This window comes from Mesoplodon mirus (genome assembly GCF_964341445.2).
Source record: "Mesoplodon mirus genome assembly, chromosome: 10".
Lineage (NCBI taxonomy): Eukaryota > Metazoa > Chordata > Mammalia > Artiodactyla > Ziphiidae > Mesoplodon > Mesoplodon mirus.
Window position 1 is genome coordinate 36,791,301 of NC_138986.1, and position 22,960 is coordinate 36,814,260.

General features: G+C 42.1%; 1 protein-coding gene across 2 annotated transcripts in view; it reads right to left on the minus strand.

The window, feature by feature from the left end:
- Positions 1-22,579, minus strand: part of TPD52L1 (TPD52 like 1) — a 95,155-nt gene extending 72,576 nt beyond the window's left edge. For both annotated transcript variants that reach the window (XM_082633461.1, XM_082633460.1), the window contains exon 1: positions 22,456-22,579. In XM_082633461.1, coding sequence (XP_082489587.1) covers positions 22,456-22,474 — 19 coding nt within the window. In that variant the 5' untranslated portion in view covers positions 22,475-22,579. The remainder of the gene's footprint in view (positions 1-22,455) is intronic.
- Between the last annotated feature and the right edge of the window lie 381 nt (positions 22,580-22,960).

Below are 22,960 nucleotides of genomic sequence, written 5' to 3' on the forward strand. Positions count from 1 at the left end.
TACGAAGTTCTCCCATATAGTTCTGACCCAGGCTGGCCACCTTGAACCTTCTGGATGCTTCAGTGTTGTATATGCACCTTCAATGCTGCTTTCATTCCCATTTTTCATTCCCATTTTCTTTTGATTTTTGTTTATTGTATAAGGACTGGTTCTATTGGAAATTCCTCAAAGAAGGGGAAGTTGTCTCTTTGGCTGTCCTCGGAGTTTAGAACACAGTGATTGGCATGAAGTACTCAAAATAACATGCCTTGCATTCTTAATCCCCACCGTGTGTGTGTGTGTGTGTGTGTGTGTGTGTGTGTGTGTGTGTGTGTGTGTGTGTGTGTGTGTGTGTGTGTGTGTGTGTGTGTGTGTGGTATTCGGGCCTCTCACTGTTGTGGCCTCTCCCGTTGCGGAGCACAGGCTCCGGACGAGCAGGCTCAGCGGCCATGGCTCACGGGGCCAGCCGCTCTGCGGCACGTGGGATCTTCCCAGACCGGGGCACGAACCCGTGTCCCCTGCATTGGCAGGCGGACTCTCAACCACTGCGCCACCAGGGAAGCCCCATGCCTTGCATTCTTAATCCCCACTGTGTGTGTGTGTGTATTCCAATGTGGTATATAAACACACAAACACACACAGACACACACACACACACAGTAATTTTTGGAGTACTTGGTGCGCAAATTACTTAAACTCTCCAGGCCTCCATTTACTAATCTGCAAAATGAAGATGTGTCACCTACTGCTTAGCTATGTTTTGGTGAACATGAAATGGGATCTTATATGGCAATGCTCTGAGCAGTGGTCCAGGGTCCAGAGGTGAGGAAATGGTAGGGGTGATGATGTCTGACAGCCAAGCCAGTGCTCATAACATCCTGACTCCCTCAGCTGTTCTCAGCCAAATTAATTTAATGTCTTCTTCTTTCCATGTACTCCAAAAGCAAAGGCTCCTTTAAGAAGCCGCACCCAGAGCCTGGAATGCCATCATCCATCCAAATGGCAGGTTCCCTCCCTTTCTACCTTCAACCACCTCTCAGAACCACCCCCTCGGCAGGCAATCCTCTCCTGATTGCCTGTACAGAGGCAGCCACTGCTCTCCAACTCACGGATCTAAAAGCATAATTCCTACACTTTGCTCATGACTTCAGCTCATGAATCCTGAAAAATAACTTGTGCTTAGATAGCTAATGGGAAGCAGCCACATAGCACAGGGAGATCAGCTCGGTGCTTTGTGACCACCTAGAGGGGTGGGATAGGGAGGGTGGGAGGGAGAGGATATGGGGATGTATGTATATGTATAGCTGATTCACTTTGCTATAAGGCAGAAACTAACACACCATTGTAAAGCAATTATACTCCAATAAAGATGTTAAAAAAAATAAAACTAGAAAAAAAAATGACACAGCGCTGTGCGTTTGTTCACGGTTTACATACTTCCCCTGTGCCTCTGTGTGCTTTGCACATCTGCCTTAGATGCTGTTTAAACTGCTTTGTACGACGTCCAGCCAAGTAACACACATTTACAACTATTGGCTTAATAAAGTCCTCCCAGCATTGACTCAGCACCTATGCCTATCTGCCTTCCTAGGGACTCCTGGTCATTTTATGCTTAACTGGTTTCTAGGAAGTACAGCTGCAGAGGAGGAGAGCAGTGCTTCCCTAAAGTCAGAACTGTCCTAGAGTTAGCCTTGCCCATAAGAACTGCCCCGAAGGCGTGATCTAGGCAAGAGCCACCAGGAGAGCAGCAGTCCAAACTCAACTTTCCGAATGAAAGCCAACTGCCCCAGAATCTCTGTAATGTCCTAGAGACTCCTCAGACCCTGAAATCAGTGCACCACCTAGTAACAACTCACTCCAGCTCTCCTTTGACGAACTGAGAGAAGAGAGAAATTGTCCAGAGATCTATGGCTCATACCACATCAGCGGAAACACATCAAGCCTGGAGGCTCACAGTTATCTGTGCTGACACATTTTAGCATCCCCCTTAGTTCATCACTGTATCCCAGAATCTACACATTACTCAGCGCCCAGAAGATGCTCAGGAAATGCTTGTCAGTAAACAAATGTTAGCATATGCCTCTATCTAGTGCTGTCTCAGTGCTAGTGGAAAACACCCAAATCCCATAACTATTCTTAGTCTGATATTTAAATCCCATGATGCTGGTTAAATCTCAGTTTGGTTTCCTCTCTCTTTTTTTTCTCTAGAAAATAGCGTGTACATAGTCAGGTAAAATAGCTGGTCTGCCTCGACACTATCGCTGAAGTCCCCAATGGTTAGCTCTTTTTGTACTGTGGCCGATATGTTTCTTGAGTCTCTCAGATAGGTCTGTTATGTAGTTCTCTTGTTTATTCCTAAATCCTCCTGAAGGTCTTTTATTACAACCTCTTAGTCTTCCTGAATTTTGGTCTTGGCATTGCTACTTATGCTAATCATTTAGATCACGTATTACCAGGTTTGTTACCTCATTGCTACAAATTAATCACTACAGTATATAAATCAGTCAATTAATCTGACATCATATTCACTGCTTGGTTCACTGCCATCAGATTCTTTACCCCTTCTAAATCTTAAAGAGAAAAACAAACAGTGGGCTTGAACCCAACTTCTAAGATTACTTTAAGCCATCATTGTTTCCCCTCTTCCGGTTCTAGCTTTGTAACCTGCACAAGAGCAACGCCAGTCAACCTCCTTCGCACTACCAGAAAGTACTGTGAATAGTCACAATTAGATGTACTGAATAGCATTCAGCAAGTATAAAGGGCTATGGTAATAGCAAGTCATTTGGCTGCCATTCTGTGGGCCACCAGAGCTGGAAACTGGTGGGATTCTGTTTCTTTCTTTAGAAGAACTTTGAGCAAGTAAATAGAAAACATTTTTGATACCTGAATGTATCATTAGAAAAACCAGGAAACAGTGTTTTATATAGATGTTAAACAGTCCCACTCATGTTTTCAATTATAAGTTGAATTCTACAGAATAGGGTAATTCACACTCTCCTTTATATTCTCTCTGATAAAGAAAAGCTGAATACATAACACATACGTATGCTGACTTTATTTATTTAAAAATTATGTATCACATTTAATTTGAAAATTCCAATTTGTCAGTAATGTCACGACCTTCAAAGTTGAAGTGAAATATTGCTCAATTTAGAAAAGTTATAAACCATGCTTGGCACTAACTGCCCAATTAACCATAGCAGATGGTAGGTAACTCTGGGAAAAGACTCACTTTCAAATGTCTGTCTTTGAAATCTTAATAATACAAGCCTGCTTTTCTTTCCCTTCCTTCCCTCCCTTCCACCTTCACTCCATAACAGAGTTGAATTGGCTTACGACATCATATATGATGAAATAATAATTACACAAAAATAAAATAGGGCTTGTGCAGCAGTTATGAAAAGACAGAGAAGAAACTGAGACATCTGATGATTCACCAAGACTCTGAATAGAATAATTATTCACATGATAGAGCGTCAACAGAAGAACAGTAATAACCAGAGCTATGGATTAGAGGTAATGAAAAGGTAGTATCAGGATGGTTTCAGAGTTCTGCCTGGTGGTGGATTCAGGTGCATTCAGACACCAGGTAGAAAGTGACTTTCCTTGTTGAAATGGCTTTCAAACATTCTCCCTTAACCAGATTGCCTCTAAGAAGCTGCTCCCCAGAGCAACACAGCCCTCTTAAAAACCATTTCCAGATTTTTCTTAGAATGCTCAAACAATGTTATGATGCACGAGAGCAGAAAAGACTCACTTCAAATAAGAGCTGCCTTCTCAGCATTTCTGTCCAAAAAAAGATCGCTGGCATTCAGAGTAAGTAAATTGAAGGACTAGAAAAAAGAAGTTAGTACCACTGAAAAGAAAGAAATGAAAGATCATTCTGCTACACTGAAGCTATCCTGTGGGAAAAAAACTTGTGCCTTAAATATATACCATATACAATAAAATTATCAGCATTCTAAAAACAAAACAATAGCACAACTCACATTATCCTAAAGTCTAAATAGAAAGGGGAAAAGACGATCTGCTTGTGAAGTGCTTTGAGGGATTTACAAAATAAACATTCAACCACGAATACCACGGAAAATTAGCATTCCTATAGTGGTTCTTAGTTAACAAAGGTCTTTGAGGCATGTGGGGATTATTATAATTCTTATTCACACTACAGGGAGTCCAGCCGCTGAGCAATTGCCTTCAACCTGGAGGCTGAGTGGGACTACACTGTCTTTCTTTGAGCAGCACTATACTTACTGCCTTAAGCAACAGGGTCTACTTGGGTAATCCACTGTGTTCTAAGGGTCTGCTTGGGCAATCCTCTGTGTTCTACAGAACACAGTGATAAACGAGAAACGGAAGAGATCTAAGGCACAGAGTTTTTCCTCTTGAAGTTCACTGTTGCCTGGAGAGTTAAAGTTGGTCAGGCAAGAGACTGGGGAAGTTGTGTCCAAATTGCAGGAGAGAACCATGAAGGATGCCTGGAATGCAGTCAGGTACGTCTGTTAAGACTGAGCGGTCTGAAGAAAATGAAGGGTTTCAGAGGGACGTCAAAGGTCTTTACGGTTGGGTGAAAAGAATGTTTATATTTTGTAAGAGGCAAAGAAATAACGAAATCCAATCAAGTGACGTGGGGCTACAGGTTGCCCTTTAGAAGTCACGGAGTTGTGGACACAGCAATTATAAGTTCAGAATATTCACCAGGGTCACCAGTGGGAATGCAGGCAGCGTCCCAACCCAAATCTCTTCTCCTTGTGTAACTTCAAGTGTACTCAGAAAGCCACGTCTCTCTTCTGGAAAGTAAGCTCAGTTAAAGGCTCTGTGCAGAGTATCAATCCCAGAGACAGGCAGAATCATCTACAACCATCACTCCACCCACCACCTTCATCACTTTACTGTTTTCTTTAGCACTGACCAATAACTAGTATACTACATCTTCAATTAATTTATGTTGTTTACTATTTGCCTCTTCCCTAGAATATGAACTTCCTGAGGGCAGAAATTTTCATTTTGTTTGCTTGTGTTTTTCTGGAGTCTAGAACAATGTCTTGGCACATAGATATTTTTATTTATTCACTTATTTTTTAGATTTCTTTTTTTTATTGAGGTAAAATAGGTTTATAACATTATATTAGTTTCAGGTGTAAATATTTTAGATAATTATTGCACAAAGAAATGAATGAATGAAAAAATGAATAAAACCAAAGCCACAGAACTGGGGTACTTGTGGGAAGACATCTGAGTATTTGGTATTTTATATTATGTTTGAGAGAATTTCGTCTATTGAGAGATGATCAGGTTTATAATTACAATTTTAAGTGTTTAATTAGGAAATTGATTTAAATGTGATTTTTAAGTGGAAATCTTACTAAATTTGTAAGTAATATTAGAACATTTAAGAGAATTTTAGATTTACTACATTTACATATTTAATTTTTAGATTTACAAGATTTAAGTAATTGGGAAGGATGTCAACCAGAAAATTGAAGTACTCAAATATGAAATTGACTATATGAGCTAAATTTGTATATCATACTATTTGACTGTCATACTATTCAAAGTTCCTTTAAGAGTAATTATTAGCATTTGCTAATTTTATAAATAGAATACGATTTGCAAGCTGAACTTAAGAGTGTAAGTTTTCTGAATCTGACTGTAATGAATAAAATGTTAATGTTTGAATGAAGAAATAAACCTTCACATAGTCTTTTCAACAAGACATAGGAACAAATCACCACAATGTGCTGCAGAAGGTGGAAGGCTGCACATGACAGGATCACAGGGCTGTGAGGCAGGAAGGAAACCCGTGTTCTGTTCTAGTGTCTCCACTTATAAGAAACTAGCCTGGGTCAACACCCCCATCCCCACTCCAGATCTCTTGGAGTGTTTTCATCCACAAAATGAGGAGACTGTATGAGATCATTTATTAGTCCCTCCCAACTCTAAATTATGATGCTGTTGCTTAAGGACATAAAACAGATTCCAAAAGTCATGGAAGTTGACAGAAGAGGGGGATTACCTCCAGGGAGAAGATCAGAAGTTCATTAGTAGCTGGATAGGATCTGACAAGTTGAAATGAGAGGAACCAGCATTCCAGGTGGACAAAACCACCTGAGCGAAGGGTCTAACATGGGAAAGTAGAAAGTGGGCTTGGAAAACGGAGGGACAGGAAAATGTCCAATGATGAGCAAGCCATCCAGTGCGGTCAAGAGAGGACTTCACCAGTGTGTTGATGAATACATCTCATAGCTCAAAAAGCTAATGTGTTAGCAGCAGCCTTTACTGTATCTGCTAGGATGCCAGAGATATTTTAATAGCACAATGGTAGTATTTACACAGGACCTAAACAAACACTTGATTATCAAAATTATTACATCTATTTGTATTAAGATTAGATTTTAGAAGAAGGATATGCTTTTATATTACACAGTTATTTCTTGGGAGCTTATTTTAAAATGACCTTATACTGTACTACTTTATTAGTATAAAAGGCTAATCATGATTCAAGTATGCATTTTACAGAATTCATCTTGAGTTCTATGAAACAGAAAGAATACCCACATAATCTGATATTTCTGTAAGAGATTTCCTCTTCTCTAAATTCTCAGCAAAGCTAAAAATACTCTCCAGTGAAAGGTCAGTGAAAATGGGAGAAAAATGGACTCATACTCATCAATATTTCAAACCCTCACAGGTTATCAGCAAAGACTTGGGGGAGGTGGCACATTCAGGGAAGGAAATAAGTGTTTTTCAAGTTCGGTAACTTCTTGCAACATGCAGAACAGTGGACATAAGAATATGGACATATCTTCTCATAAATCTCTACAAAATAGAAAGCAGAGCAGGTCACATGCACATTACAGAAGAAAATGCTACCAAATTATTGTAGCTTTTATTTCTATAAATGAGACTTTCATTTGTCCAGTTAAAATAGTTTGAACAGGTTTGCTGATCCGAGGTTTTCGACCGCACTGAAAATCAGCTGCTCAGGTAAAGCATCCCCACGAGACTGGGCTGCAGTCTCTCCTTCTCATCCCTCCTCTGCCCTGTTGGACCCTCCACCCCAGGACAGTCAGAAAAACCTGGGCACCCAAAGCACACGGTTCATTTGCACATCTCATACTGAAGACTATTAAGTATTTGATCAATATTTGCTTAATGGAGATTGGGAGAAACTGAATATCTATTTCTTTGTTTGGAAAATACACATCAGGTGTCCAATGACCTCTTTTTTGAGCTTTCTCATGAACAAAACTCTATGAAAAAAATGTGAAATTCTATATTGAATAAAGATATCACAGGGGAAACTAAGAGGTGATGATAGCATTTCCTGGGAAAGCACCATTAGAAGCATCTCTTGTCCTAAGTTTCTCTCCTCAGCCTCCAGGCATCTCTTCTTCTCTCCTGCTGTATTTCTTTCTCTCCTGCTAAGGCTCACTCTTTGCGGGTCCTTCCCTCCCTGCTTCCCATATTTCCCCCTTACCCTCTCCACAGCCCTCTCACTCTCGTTTTCTTAAGAGGAGCAACTTAGCTCTACCCCAGCTTCTATTTTTATGTCGACATTCCCCAACACCTAAGCTTAATATCTTCTTCAGCATTTCAATCTTGGAAACATTCCATGACAATGAAAGAATACTGAGAATTCTTACTATCACTCTAGCACTTCTTTAATTTGGAGAGCTTTTATGAAAAGTTATAATAAAAAATTTTAAAAACTATTCATTTCTTATAAAAGTTGAAATGTTCATCCCCTATTACACCCTGCCGGGGTTATATAAGGCATTATCCACTCAGTACTATTCATTCATTCATTCATCGTTTCCTCCACAAATATTTACAGAGTGCTTTCCATGGGCCAGACATCCTTCTGACGCTGGGGATATGGTAATAAAGGAGACAAAGCCCCTGCCCTAAAGAAGTTTAAATGATAGTTGGGAGAAAATGAAGACAAATAGTTATGCATATATACTATATATGCATATAGTATATATGCATATATATACTATATAACATACCATAGTGCTATGAAGAAAAAGAAGGTAGAGTAAAGGGAATAGATTGTGATGGGGTTTTATATATTTATATTTATACATAAATAGTTTTCATTTGTGCATTATTTATTTTTTGAAACATCTGAAATAGCAAGAGCAGAAATCTGCATTGTCATTAGGAGCTTTACAGAATACTCAGAAATCTCAAGCATGCTGCTAAGCAACAGAAACCGGGATCTTCAAAGGCCTGCCATCCAGAATACACACCTTGCTCCACGGGCTCTGCATTCCTTCAGCAAAGCTGCACTGTAATAATCAACATCCAAGCCACGAAAGATCAGAAATAAGATCAGCTAACTGAAAAGATAAGCACTGCCAGCACTCCCCACCACCCCGATGATTTATTAAATTATTATGAGAGAAGCAATGGAAATGAAAGCAAAAAATTTAACCTGTTCGTCCTCAAAACATGTCCAAACGATGAACATTGCTTTGTTTTGCCTGCATATCTCTAAGCTTTTACCAAGTAAATAAAGAAGGACCCAAAGAGCAATCATTCTAAATATCCTCTTGGGACTTCCCTGGGGGCGCGATGGTTAAGAATCCGCCTGCCAATACAGGGGACACGGGTTCGAGCCCTGGTCCGGGAAGATCCCATATGCTGTGGAGCAACTAAGCCCGTGCGCCACAACTACTGAGCCTGTGCTCTAGAGCCCACGAGCCACAACTACTGAGCCTGCGAGCCACAACTACTGAGCCCGTGTGCCACAACTACTGAAGTCCGCGCACCTAGAGCCCGTGCTACACAACAAGAGAAGCCACCACGAGAAGCCCGTGCACCACAACGAAGAGTAGCCCCTGCTCACCGTAACTAGAGAAAGCCCGCACCAGCAACGAAGACCCAACGCGGCCAAAAACAAACAAACAAACAAATAAATAAATAAATTTATAAAAATAAAAATTAAACAAAATATCCTCTTGTTAGCAAAACTGCAGTGTGTTTTAGTAGGTAAAATTTGTACTTCAGAAAAGAACTTTGCATGTTGGCCAGATGTCCAAATTCCATCAACTTATATACACTTATTTCTATCTTCAACCTACTCATCTTTCCTTAGCTCCAGAGAGCTATATTTAATCATGTGGTAGGTGGTGTACCACATCCAAAGAATTTTCTGATAAAAGAATGCATTAAACATAGTAACTTGACACCTAACTGCTTCAATAAAAATAGGGTGGTAAGCTCACAAAGAAATGACATTTGTTTAATAAATAAATCTCACCTTTCCTTTTAATTACCATAATGGTACCCAAGCACCATCCCAAGCGCTTCGCGGGAATCATCTCCCTCAGTCGTCACCATACCCACTGGGTGGCCACAACTCTCACCATTTTGCAGATGACCAAACTGAGACTTGGTTAAGTTAAAGGTCACACAACCAAAAAATGACTGAACTGGGACACGAATCCAAATCTCTGTGACATCTGTGCTCTCCACCACTAGGCTAGAGTCCCTTTATCTGACAGAACCTTTATCTTTCTTCTATTTCTTCCTCCTGACCTCTCCCCACATGACTGCACTCACCTCTCAGCCTGGAGAAACAGCTTATGTACAGTCAAACTCTAAATGAGACGTACCAGCATCCAGACTAAAATCTTAGGAATTACGTTAGGAAATGAAAATACCTAACTTGACTGCAAACTTTCCATATAGAAATGGAAGCGAGCATAGTTCCATTATGGTTGTTTTATATATAAAGGAACAGCAGCTTTATATATATAAACATACACACACATCTGCATGTGTACATATATACAGATACATACAAATCTTTTTTATTTTTAGAAACAACACGGATAAAAGAACTTGAATGAGCCTTTCAAGAACGAGCTAGTCAGTACCTCAAAGGACATCTGATCCAACCCCTCAGGTAAGAGGTGAGCAAACAGACCTGAGAGGTGAGTCATAATGATGACAAAGCCGAGACCAGACACAAGTCTCCGGGCTCCCAGGCCAGTGCCCTCTCTCTACATCAGATTGCCTCCCAAAAGGGTTTGATCAAGAGACAGAGGACAGAAACAATAGAAAGCAACTACCCAGGGAAAAATGTAGATTTATATTGGGGAAAGCAGCCAGGGCTCTCTATAGATATCCTTTGGACCATGTGCCTGACTCAAAGTGGAGAGTCCTTTGGGGCAAATGACTGAGCTGGCACAGCCTGGTAATTAAGGGAAGGGAGAGAGGAAAATGGGGCACAGACCAGTGGGGAAGCTGGACTCTCTCTGCCTCCTGGATTCCTTCTGTGAGCACATGATCACATCTACAAACCGACCACACAGTCACCAGTCTGCCACAGGAAAAGAAGAGGCCTGCTGATAGAAAGTAAGGGTTACATTTCATGGTGATACTGGTAGATGGACTCTGGTCTTGCAAGAATGGCAAACCCTGGGTCAGTTTGTTCTTTTTATGGGGAAGTCGCAGGGAGTGGAACACATTTTTTCACTTATTTAACTACTATGCTTCAAACTATTTTCTTCACATTTATTTTTTACCATTCATGCAATTATCCAATACTGAACTGAGTCAGTAGAAAGAGCCAGCTGACTTCAGTGGAGCATTAACAAGGAACCAGTAGACTCTCAGAAAGATTGTAGCTTGCTTCATTCATTTAATAAATATTGATTGAACCCCTATTATTCGTCAGCTGTAGGTACTGGAGATTGAGCACTGACGAACTCAGTAAAATATTTTGGCCTCAGTGAACTTACTTTTAGGAGGGGTAGGAAAAGCCAAGGAAAAAAAAATACATTAGGTAAAATATGCAGTATGTGAGAGGGGAATAGCGGTTAAAAAGAGAAATGGAAAGCAGGTTAGGGAAATATCAATAGTAAGTGTCTCTGTGCACATGAGTGGTGAGGGTGCAGGGTGAAGTGTCATGTAAAGAGGCCATGACGAAATGATCATCACTAACCTTTGCAGGGCCTACGGCAAGAGTGCAAAGGAGGCACACAGCCTGTCCTCTCTTCCCACAGACACCCTGCACCATGTTAGCTACCAACTGCCACATGGCATGTTACCATGAAGTTAGCTGCTTCAAATGCATGCTTCTATTATCTCTGAGCTTCTGTGGGTCAGAAACCTGGGCACAGCTTGGCTGGGTCCTCTTTCAGGGTCTCACAGGGCAGTAAGCTGTAACCCAGGTGTCAGCCACAGTGCACTCTCTTTTTTTTCTTTTTTTTTTTAAATTAATTAATTAATTTCTGTATTTTTGGCTGCATTGGGTCTTGGCTGCTGCGCGCGGGCTTTCTCTAGTTGTGGCAAGCGGGGGCTACTCTTCGTTGTGGTGCACGGGCTTCTCATTGCAGTGGCCTCTCCTGTTGTGGAGCACAGGCTCTGGGTGCACGGGCTTCAGTAGTTGTGGCTCGCGGGCTCAGTAGTTGTGGCTCGCGGGCTCTAGAGTGCAGGCTCAGTAGTTGTGGTGCACGGGCTTAGTTGCTCCGCAGCATGTGGGATCTTCCCGGACCAGGGCTCGAACCCGTGTCCCCTGCTCTGGCAGGTGGATTCTTAACCACTGTGCCACCAGGGAAGCCCAGCGCTCTCATCTAGAAGTTTGACTGGGGGAGAATCCACTTCAAGTCTCACTCAGGTTGTTGGCAGAATAATATCCTGGCATCTACAGAGCAGAAGGCCTTAGGTTTTTGCTGCCTTCCTCAGGTCCTAGAAAACACCCACAGTTTCTAGAAGCTGCCCAAAGTTCCTGGTCATGTGAGCTTGTCTAACACAGCTGCTTCCTTCATCAACCCACCAGGAGAGTCTCAACTCCAGTCTGCTAAGACAGAGTATTATTAAAGTAACATAATCAAAGGATAACACCCCATCATGTCTGTCACATGCTGTTAGAAGCGAGTCACAGGTCCTGCCTGAAATCTCGGTGGAAGGACCATACAGGGGTATGAAAACTGGAAATCATTCATCACTGGGGGTCACCTAGAGGTCTGTCCATCGCAAGCACAAACAGGGGCTCCTGTGCACGTGCAGGGGGAAACCTAGCCCAGTGAGTTTATATTGGAACTCTGAAACAGAATGTGCATCAGAATCATTGGGAGGGCATTTTAAAACACAGATGGCTCACCTCCAAAGTCTCTGATTCAGTAGGTCGAGAGTGGGGCTTAAGCATTTGCACTTCTAACAAGTTCCCAGGTTAAGCCCATGATGCTGGTCAAGGGATCACACTTTGACAACCAGTACCCTAGCCTGTATGTCCAAGCGACTCCCACTGCCAACTCCAAGAGCAGCCAGCCCGTCATCTCTCAGGATGAAGAATGTTCACACTGGCAGCATGGTCTACTCTTGGAAGGCACAGGCAAGCCTGGTAACACACTGAGGGCTGTTTGGGCAGAGAATTCTGGAGTCCCGGGTACCCAGAGCTCGGTCTAGAAGAGGAGGCATAGGTTCTAGGTGGGTCTATAGACTACTCATTCCAGACAAGGCTCACACAGAAGGCTAAAATGGGGTCCTCTAAAGTTAACGGCTCAGGAAAGGTGTCAAGAATTGTGAAGTGTTGGATTTCGCCCCACTCGCAAGCAAACAAATTAGGCTGCCAGTTTCACAGATGTTGGCAGAAGATACAAGACTCCTGGGTCACAGAAAAAGAAAATGTATTACTCAAAACAATAGCAGTAGCCATAGTAACATCATTGCACCAGTTCCCTAAGCCCTAATTCCACAAGGGTGACGTGCTGAGGGCCAGGTGGTGCCTGATTACACAGTGGGATGTGTTTCCGAGAGTAACACGGAGATTAGGATGCTCTGATTTTATACAGGGGCTGCTAGCAAATCTGCACGACATGGGGTCCAGAGGGAGTCCTGATCTTTATTATCTTGGACGGTAAATCTATCTGCCCCTAAGGGAGACAAGTCTCTGTCTTCCAAGGCTGCCTGCTATGCAAAACCTCCTTGAAAAGAGTCAAGGGAAAATTAGCTGTGAATGCCTTTGCTCACAAGACCAGTTGCACAGAAACTTGAGAGACCCACAGAGGACTGTCTCCTGACGACAGGGGCCCAGTTGCCAGGACTAAGGGTAACACTGGCTGGAAACGAGGATGAGGACTCAAGCCAGGAAGGCAGCTGAGGGAGAGTTTCTGAGGCAGAAGGCTCAGAAGGCTCAGCTGAAAGGCTCTGAAGAAGCAGCAAAGGGAATTCCAAAGGAGAGCATTAGGAGATAAGGTCGGGGAAGTAACGAGGAGGAAGGGGGAATCACGTAGCACCCTTGTGGTCACAGTAAGGACCCTCCTCTTTATTCTTAGTGAAAGGAGGAGTTCCTGCAGAGTTCTGAAGGGAGGAATGGCATGATACTACCTGTTTTGAGACGATCACTCACGTTACTATGTTGGGAATAGACTGAAGACAGGCCAGGGCCCAAGCAGGGAGACCAGCTAGGAAACTCCTGCAGAAACTCAGGTGAGAAATAATGGTGGCCTGGACCAAGACACGGTCAGCAGAGAGGGTGGGAAGTTGTTCCACTCTTAATATATTGTGAAAGTAGAGCTGGCATGACAAACTGGAAATGGGATATGGATATGATGGGGTGGGGGGGAACCCCAAAACAAAAACCTTTCCTGGGATAGGTTTTGGGCTTCCATATTTGAAATGGAGTTGCCATTAGCTGAGATGGCAATAACTTTGGGAGATACTGGGAGACTAGCGTTATTTCAGAGGAAGAGGATCAGAAATTCAATGTTAGACATGTTAAGTTCAAGATTTTATTAGACATTCATGCAGACATAGTAAGTGAGTAGACTGAAGGTGAGGGGCCAGGTCCAGGCTGGGAAAATAAATTTGGGAGTTCTGGTTTGTTGGTGTATGGATGGAATTTAAAAGCACAGTCACGAGGAGCTCACCAAGAGAGCGAGTGCAGATAGAAGGCAAAGGAAACTGAGGAGGGGCTTGCGAAGAAGGAGGAGGGGGGAAAGTGCTCGGCATCCTGGAAACCAAGAGAACAAAGTGCTCCAGGGAGGAGGGAATGAGCAACTGTGCCAAGAGATGCTGGTAGGTCAACTAAGATGGGGACCGTCGGAGGACTGACCACTGGATTATTTTTTTTTTTTTAAGAGAAAGAGCTAATTTTCTCTTTCCTCAAAGAGAACCCAAATTCAAAGCAATTACATGGGACCATTATAACTCCACCATATATAACAGGTCCCATTACATTAATCCAAAATATCTGTTTTCCCTCAGCCTTGAGCAAGGACTAAGAAGAACAGACAAAAATCTGAGGAAGGCAACTCTGCAGAGGCAGGCACAGGGTGTCATCGGGGAAGAGAGCATCAAGTTCTTTTTTTCCTGAGGTCAGATCTCCACAGGAGGTAGTTTTCATACTTTTACATGTTGTGAATTCCTGGGTCATTGCAAACAAGCATATTTAACTGTAAGTACACAACATGTGGGATGACACTAAATATAAATGGGTTTTTTTCTCTACAGTAGCAAAGGTCATAAAAAGTTATATTTGTATCTAATTGTAAGATTTGGGATAGTAGATTATAACATGTTAGTGCTAATACCACTATTATTTGTCCAGTTCTCTTAATGAGGGAAGTCAGCAACCCCATAACATACATAATCAAAGAACTTAAGTCAATGTGGTGTGAGCAATACTGTGATTCCAATTCTTTTCAAATGTATATCTGAATCTCTTTTCAGATGTGTGTTTTACCGCTGTTGTTTACTGTTACTCAACCGACCTCCCTTTTTTTTCCAATACGAGATTTGCTTTTCAAATGTATTGGATTTTTTATTTGTTAGTACAAGGGCCTTTCTCCTTTGTGGAGGCCAAAACCCTTGCTCGAAAGGAGGGGCCTGGGTCTCAGCCCTTCTCCTGCATGCCAGAGAATCTGTAAAGCATATGCGTTGAGCACTGCCAGGAAGTAACCACCTGCCTTCTGGCTGGTGGATACACTCCCCTGACGTCTTCACATGCAGATTTTATCAAAATAGCAAGATCATATTTCAAAAAATTTCTGCATGTGTGTTGTCTCTATACATTGTATCTATGCATCTAACCTCTCTTATCTGTACACATTCTCTGTCACAGTGAAAAAATGCCAAGTCCTAATCCTCCTTCTTTCAGGGACAGTGGCATTGAGAGTGGACTATGGGAACCTGATGGAACATCTCATAAATGACTGCAACCATGCCTGGCACACAGTAGGTCCACAATAAATAGATATTTTCCTTATCAGTAATGTCCTTCATGGAATGAGGAAAATAGAAATAGGTGAGTGCTTATAAGAACCTTCCAATCACTTGAAATAAACTTTGCAGGATGAATATCTTGAAATTTCCAGATGGAGACCTGGGGTATCAAAAGAGGAATAACGAGGCCAAGGACTTCAATTTTCTCCTGGCCTGTCCTAACTCTTAAGTAAGGGAACCATCTTTCCATAATGTCTTCATGTAGAAATGAATCCATTTTGAAATCCTGAATGTTGGAAATACTTATAAACAATTTTCTTTTCTGCTCTCATTATTGCTACTCTCAGCTCATTCATGTGCAGGGGGGAAAATCAGTGAAAAATAAACAAACAAATATCCAACAGCCAGAGACTCTGAAACTGGGAAATCTGAAGAGATCCCTTCTCACCGTCCCCAATCCCTAGTTATCTTTTTCTTCTGAATGAATCAGTTCTGCTTCCAGGATTCTTGACAAGGAGCTCTTGTTACTGATTGACAAAAGAGGTGTCTAATTATAAGAAAATTGCATTTTGCAATTTCCAAGGGCTTGGAGGATTCTATGTTTTAGATACACAGCAGGGAAAATGTAATTTGTGTAAGGTGCAAATAACCATGGATAAGTCTGGAGATGAGGTGTAACATATACACACGTTTTCAGCGTGTGGTACATCATTTGGCTATAGCACAAATAGTCAAGTGTCAGATTTTTGTCTTTTGAGAAAGAAGCAATATGGTGGTGATGAAGGGGTACTCTTGGAAATTTGTGGTTTTATTCTGGGAATTTCACACCCTCTGCATCAAAATGTAACACTTATAAACGACTCACACTGTGAGAAACTATTTAAAATTCATCTTTCCTTGAAGACCCAAAGCTTTCATTGAGCCAACTCAAATTCATTAAAATGTCCTACTGCCTTCCCTGGTGCATTAATAATGATTCTTAATTTAATGCATAGATTTTAAATAAATTACACTTCATTTCTAAAATATTCATTGAAAAGTAGAATGACAGGCTGGAAAATCCACAGACTGGGGTCATCCTTTACGTGTTCTTAACTGCATCCTAACTCCGTAAGTTTAAAAAGTGGCTTCAAAGTGTTGCTGGGGACCTTCCAAAACTGCAGTAATGGTGAACATCCACATACATGGAGAGCAAGCCAGGCTGATGACTGGGACTTCCACCCTCTTTTCTTCAATTGTCATTTTTAAAAATTAATTTTTATTGGAGTATAGTTGATTTACAATGTTGTGTCAGTTTCTGCTGTACAACAAAGTGAATCAGTTATACATATACATATATCCACTCTTTTTTAGATTCTTTTCCTATATAGGTCACTACAGAGTATTAAGAAGAGTTTCCTGTGCTATACAATAGGTCCTTCTTAGTTATCTATCTTATATATATAGCAGTGTGTATATGTCAATCCCAATCTCCCAGTTTATCCCTTCCCCCTCTTTCCCCCTTGGTAACCATAAGTTTGTTTCAATTGCCATTTTAGACCACAAAAATTTAACACAGAGATTGCTACAGTAGCTTAAGGACAAACCCTCTGACGATTCAATTTTTTCCACTAGGTACCTTCTTAAAGTAGGTATTGTGCTAACGTGCTGGGAGATGGTTAAATTAAAACATATCGGGGTAAACAAGTAATTATAATACTCATGAGACTATAAAAATCTTTCTTTTTTGGGTATTCCTTGAGATGAGTCCTTTTAGCGGGCATCTAGAGTGTACAGACCCTACTCTCTGGAGACAAACAGGTAGATCCTATGCCTTTTATTTATTTTAAAGTCCTGAGATTATGAGATATAGATGAACACGAAGTGGAATAACATATTTGAACCATTCCACCTTTGAAGTGGCTTTTCCTTGCAGCTGCTGATAAAATTCCATACTGGTTCTAAGAATCACATGGCCTGTGATTTTACAGAATTTCCCATCTTGAAAACAGAATTAAAACAGCAAGCTGTTACTACATAAGCACCCCTATCCCAACTTGCCATAATATGGGGCTTATTCTTGCAGACCTCAGCTATTCTGGGTCATATTCCCAGACCTAGACGCTGCCCATATATGCAATGGACAGTATGGTTAAATTCTGCCCTTTTAAAACCCCCTTGACCATACAGAATGTCAAGAAAAATCTATTATTTTTAACTTTGCACACTGACCACTTATACACACCAACTTAAGGAGATGTTATAGAATATTAATAAAATCCCAAAGTGTGGAGTCAAACTCTCTGATTCCAAATCTGGGCTCCAACACATCCAAGATCTATGAATTAAAGGAAGTTGTGCAACTACTCTGTCATTTAGTTTCTTCATCTGTAAAACAAAAATAGCACTACCTTCCTCTTGACTTTGTTGTATTTAGTAATAACATGATTTTTTTAAGTGCATAATAGCATGGCATCTGGCACTTAAAAAAATACAGTATTATTGTTTTTATCACCCTCATTGTGAAATAGTTCTAATTAGTACTTTAATACTCAAAAAGTCCCAATAGATGGAAATATATCATCTAGTTAGTTCTATGTGCCATTATCCATAGGAATGACTCTTCTTGGTTGCCCTCCCTGGAAAGATGACCCATGTCAATCAAACACATCTTTGCTTCCCGTTGGCATATACTGCCCAGCACATACTGAGAAATGGTGTAGTATAGTGGTGGAGCTTACACTCTGGACTCAGATGGACTTGCAATTGAATTCTGCCTTCCTCACTGAATTTTTCTGACCTTCAGTTTTCCCTGTCTATAAAATGAGTTAAAAGTAATAGTATCTATCCCATGGTGCCATTAAAAGATTCAATAAGATAATGCATGTAAAGTTCTTGGCACACGCTACTAAAAACATCAGCAAATGTTTATAGAGTACTTACGAAGTGTCAGGTACCGTTTTAAGCACTTTGCATATATTAACTCGTTAAATCCTCATTACAATCCTATGAGATAGCTGTTATTATTTTCCTCACTTTATGTATGGGGAAACCAAGGCCCAGAGAGATCAAATACATTTTTCAGGGTCATGTTAATGGTAAGTGACCATGGTAGGATCAAAATACAAGCAGTTTGACTTGATTCTGGAATCTTAACCACTATCCCCTGCTACCTCTCAATAGTAAGTGCTTATTGAACATTTGCTATTACTATAGTAATCAATAAATATTTGTTGAAATATTTATTTGACAAATCATTATTTGTCAAAGTATCAATACTTATTTATTATTTACTTAGCTCCCTAAGTACCAAATCTTATGACTGGCCAGAAAAATGGACTGTTTTGCTTTTAAGTTTTTTGAAGCAACTTCTCAGATTCTGCCTACCAAGAGTATCAAGAAAACAAGGTGTATATTAGGGAATGCAATTCAAAATAGGTTCCAATATACTATAGTATCTATGATTTGTTATGACTCCATTTTATAAGAATTTTAATTGCAACAATAGTACATGATTTGTTGTAAATGATTGACTTTATCTTATATAAACATCATTAATTACTTTAAAACTTTTATTTAGAGGGAAAATAAAAGAATAGAAGGTAGCTTTGAAGACACTAAGAATGCTCTTCATAATATCTTCAAAAGTCATTAATCAAAATGTGTAATACCTAGCTTCCACAGTTTGAGGTTTATGATTATATGGCCTGAAATGTGGAAAACAGATTTTTTTCCTTGGGTAATCTGATCCCTACAATATAAGAGACTTGACCTGTTGCTATTTTTGAAAGAAGGGATTATTTTACTGCTTTGTAAAAAAAAAAAAATAACATGCCTTGTTTACAAAGCAAGAATTTGTTTTCATGGAATATTAATAAAAAGGTTATAACTGTATTCATTTTTCTAGAGCTCATTCCTTGCTCCATTTTCTGTTCTTATCCTGGTTTGTTTTCTTTCATCTATTTCTAATTTACATTACCTTGCTGTGTTTCATGTATCTGTATAAGCTGCCCTGAGTTCTTCCCGGAACAAGATGAGTGCAAATAAATGTCCTTTGAGTAAAGTAGAAAGTAAGGTAAATATGACATTTTCACTTTAATGGCATCTGCAAACAGGATTAATCTGATGTTTATTACTTTGTGTCATTCATGGACTTATGAGAATCCTCCTGAGCAGAACAGAATGTCTGAATATAAAAAATAGTTACTGTAATTTGGCTGAATAACGGCACCCAAAGATATCAGGTCCCAATCCCTGGAACCTCTAAATGTTACCTTATATGGGAAAAGGGTCTTTGCAGATGTGATGAAGTTAAGGATCTTGGGATGGGGAGATTATCTTGGATTATCCAGGGGAGCTCTACATGAAATCACAAGCATTCTTAAAAGAGAGACAGCGGGAGATCTGACAGACAGAAGAGAAGGCAATATGACCACAAAGGCAGAGACTAGAAAGATGCAGCCAAAGAATACCAACAGCCACCAGTAGCTGGAAGAGGTGAGGAAAAACTATTCCTTAGAGCATCCAGAGGGATGGAAGCCTTGCTGACATCTTAATTTTGGTCCAGTGATAGTGACTTTAGACTTCTAGCCTCCAAACTGTGAGAGGAAACATTTCTGTTGTTTTAAGCCACTAAATTTGCAGTAATTTGTTACAGCAATTATAGGACACGCATACAATTATTAACCTGAATACATTCAAGTGTTAAGTGAAATTTTGCCTTTTAACATTAAAGACAATGGGAAAGACAAAGTTATTTCCTAGAGTAACGAAATATTGAAAGGTAGTTCAAAAAGATCAGGAACTTTTTACTTTAAAGGACTGCCATATGTTTCAGGAAAATGCTACATTCCTAAATAAATTCTCTGTTTAATATATCATTTTTATAAAAGCAAATTCTCTACTATCAGGAAAACAACTGGCAACGTTGGCCTCCTGTGGGCCTCTCACTGCATCCTGTTCTCCAGGCCCTCTTCATGGAATGGCTCTGCTCCTAACCCCACTTCTGTGTTTTACCTTCTACCAAAGTCAAAGAACATGTCTGCAGCATTTCACTTAGGGAAACGCTTCTAGGACCCGCTGCTGCATTTATGGAGCGATGTGTGCAAATCATGTCCATAGCATTTGTGTGTGGGGGGGGTCCCCTGCAAAGTACATGGGGATATCTTATCAGCAGCTGACCACTTAACCTCACTCAGTTTTGCTTTTCTCTAGATCAAGAGGCAGAAAGAGAAGCCATCCCCACTCTAGATAATTCTAAAATAAACGGTGTTGAGGATAGAAACTTGCATTTAGGAAATCACAGGACTCTCTTAGAATCTAAGAGGCAATTCATTTAGCCAGAGAAACGTGCGAAGGGGCAAGAAGATCCTGAACTTGATGTTACAAGAAATTTACATCTTTGACCTGTTTCCTTTCTGGAGAACTGGAAGGACAACACTACCTAGCTCATGAGACTGCTGTGAAGAAGAAATGAGTCAACACATGTAAAGCACAAAGAGCAGAAACAGGGACACAGTAAACAAACTCTGCTGGTTTGATTATCACCTACTAGGCCGGGAGATTTTTCAGGCTTTTGCTACACTGTGGCCCTCTTCTTATCATTAAGATGCTTGCAATTTTACATTTTACTTATCAAATAACTATCAAATTAATGTCCATCTCTTCCTCTACTGTAAATTTCATGAAGCAGAGGTCAAGGCCGTGTTTGTTCCTCCTAGCACAGTGCTTGGCCAAGGAAAGCACTGGAATATTTGTTACGTATATTCCTCAAGTAAAGCAAACGAATAACACTAGTGGGTCCAATCTGTAGTTTCAGAAACCTGATGAATGTTTCCCATCTGCTGTAGTTTCTCTCCAGCCTCACTGAGTAACAGATTCACCTGGGAAGATTTCAAATATACCCATGCCCAGGCCCCAGAGATTCCAATTTAATTGGTCTGGGATCTGCCAGGGCCTGTATTTAAGACTGCAAATAATTCTAATCTGCAAAGCAGGTTGGAAAGCTCCAGACTTGTTTCCACCTGCTTCAGCTTAGGAGTGAAGGCTTCCAACTTGACCTCTACTTTTGAATTTGACCAACAACCCTTGGTTGAATTCCCCTTTCCTATTTAGAGAGTGGGGGAAAAAATACTGGAATTGGCAGCTTTATGCACAGGATCTTGGCTGATGGTAAGAACGAGGATGGTTTGTACTGTTCAGACCATCGTAATCCTGGCAGCAAACCTGTTGGGTGGCTCCAGGCCCAAGTATCTGCCAAGTCGCTCACATGCAAGACGCTTAGGCCTCTAAAGGGCGAGCACATAGGGTCATGAACCTCTTGCTTTTTCTTTTTTTAAACGGGTTTTTAAATTTATTTTAAAAAGCCTTCACAGAATTTCCCGCAGTGTGTTAGAAAGGTGGTGGTGATTGTTTTAAAGGCTGAACTCTATCCCCGATTCCTTCTTGGCATTGCTCCCAAGATAGACTCCAGAGTCAGTTCCTTTCCTACCAGTCTCCTGTTCCACCTCCGCCCACCTCTGTTTCTTTCCACCGACCATTTACTTCCACTCTTGTACGATTCCTTCGGGATTCCCTAACCCTCGTCCGTGTGTGACCCCAAGACACCAGGCTGCCCTTGGTAAAGCGGTCTCGGGCTCCTCGAGCGGGCGACCCCAGGAGCTGGGAGCGTGGCGGCCAGACCGTGGCCGGCGGCCCTGCGCGCCTGGGGAGGCAGAAGTCGCTCCCGACCGTGGGAAACAGGGACACCCGTGTCGAGCTGCTGAAGATCAGCGGGCGGTAACGCTCTCCCGGCCTCGGAAGGCAGGTCCCGGCCCTGCAAACCCCTCGCGTAGCCGGGAGAGCCGGATCCCCGAGGAACCACCGCCGCGGCGCGCGCCGCGCTCAGCCCGGGACTTGGGAGCTGCGGGACGCTAGCCCACCGCTCAGGGCAGGAGGCGTCGCGCTCCCCGCTACTCCCCGCGGGGAAAAGGGAACGAAACGCGGACTCCGGTCCCTGCCCAGCAGGTCCTTTGGGCGCCCACGAGGTTCGGGAAGCGTGTGGGCGACGGGCTGGGAAAGAAGTAGGGCATTCCGCCGGCGCATTTCCTACGGAGGCTCCTCTGCACTTAATGCGTCCTTCACTGGTCCCCAGCCCCACAGCAAATCCTGAGTTTGGGGAGCAGGAATTGCCCCGCAGGCGCGGGTAGGAGCGGAGTTGCGGACGTGTGGAGCGGTCACCCATCCGCTCGGTCCGGGAGCAAAGTTAGGTGACGCAGGGAAAGGGCCTTTACGCTCCCCAGGGACTGACCCTCAAGGCGGTCGACGACCACTCACCTCGTGCCTGCGCCTCCATGGTGGCCGACTTCGGACTGAGCGCGGCGGGGACGCCCGGCGCTTGGAGGAGAAGCAGCAGCGGTGCCCGAGCTCGGAACGCAGCTGGCACAGCCGCTCGCGTCCTCTCCCCGCACGCTTGTAGCGAGCGCAGCGCTGAAGGGGTGGGAACCGCGGAGCGGCCTCAGCTGCCCGCTTCTGGTTACCTCCGCCCCTTCCAGTCCACCTGGCCCAGGCCTCGCGGGGAGGGAGCCCGCCCCTGGGCGCCACCTGCCGGCCGCTCCGCGCATCGGGCGGACGGCGCCCGCTCCGGGCTCGGGGCGCGTGCTCCGCCCTATGAAGGCTTGAGGTCGGCTCTGCCTTCACTTTTTGTGTGTTTGGGTTTTTTTTAGTGAATGCATTTATTGATACCCATTTTATATAGTTCAGTGAAATAATCCACAAATTTAAAAGCATTTTTCTTTTGGATATCACCATGGTCCATGTAAATACTTAACTGTCAGAATCG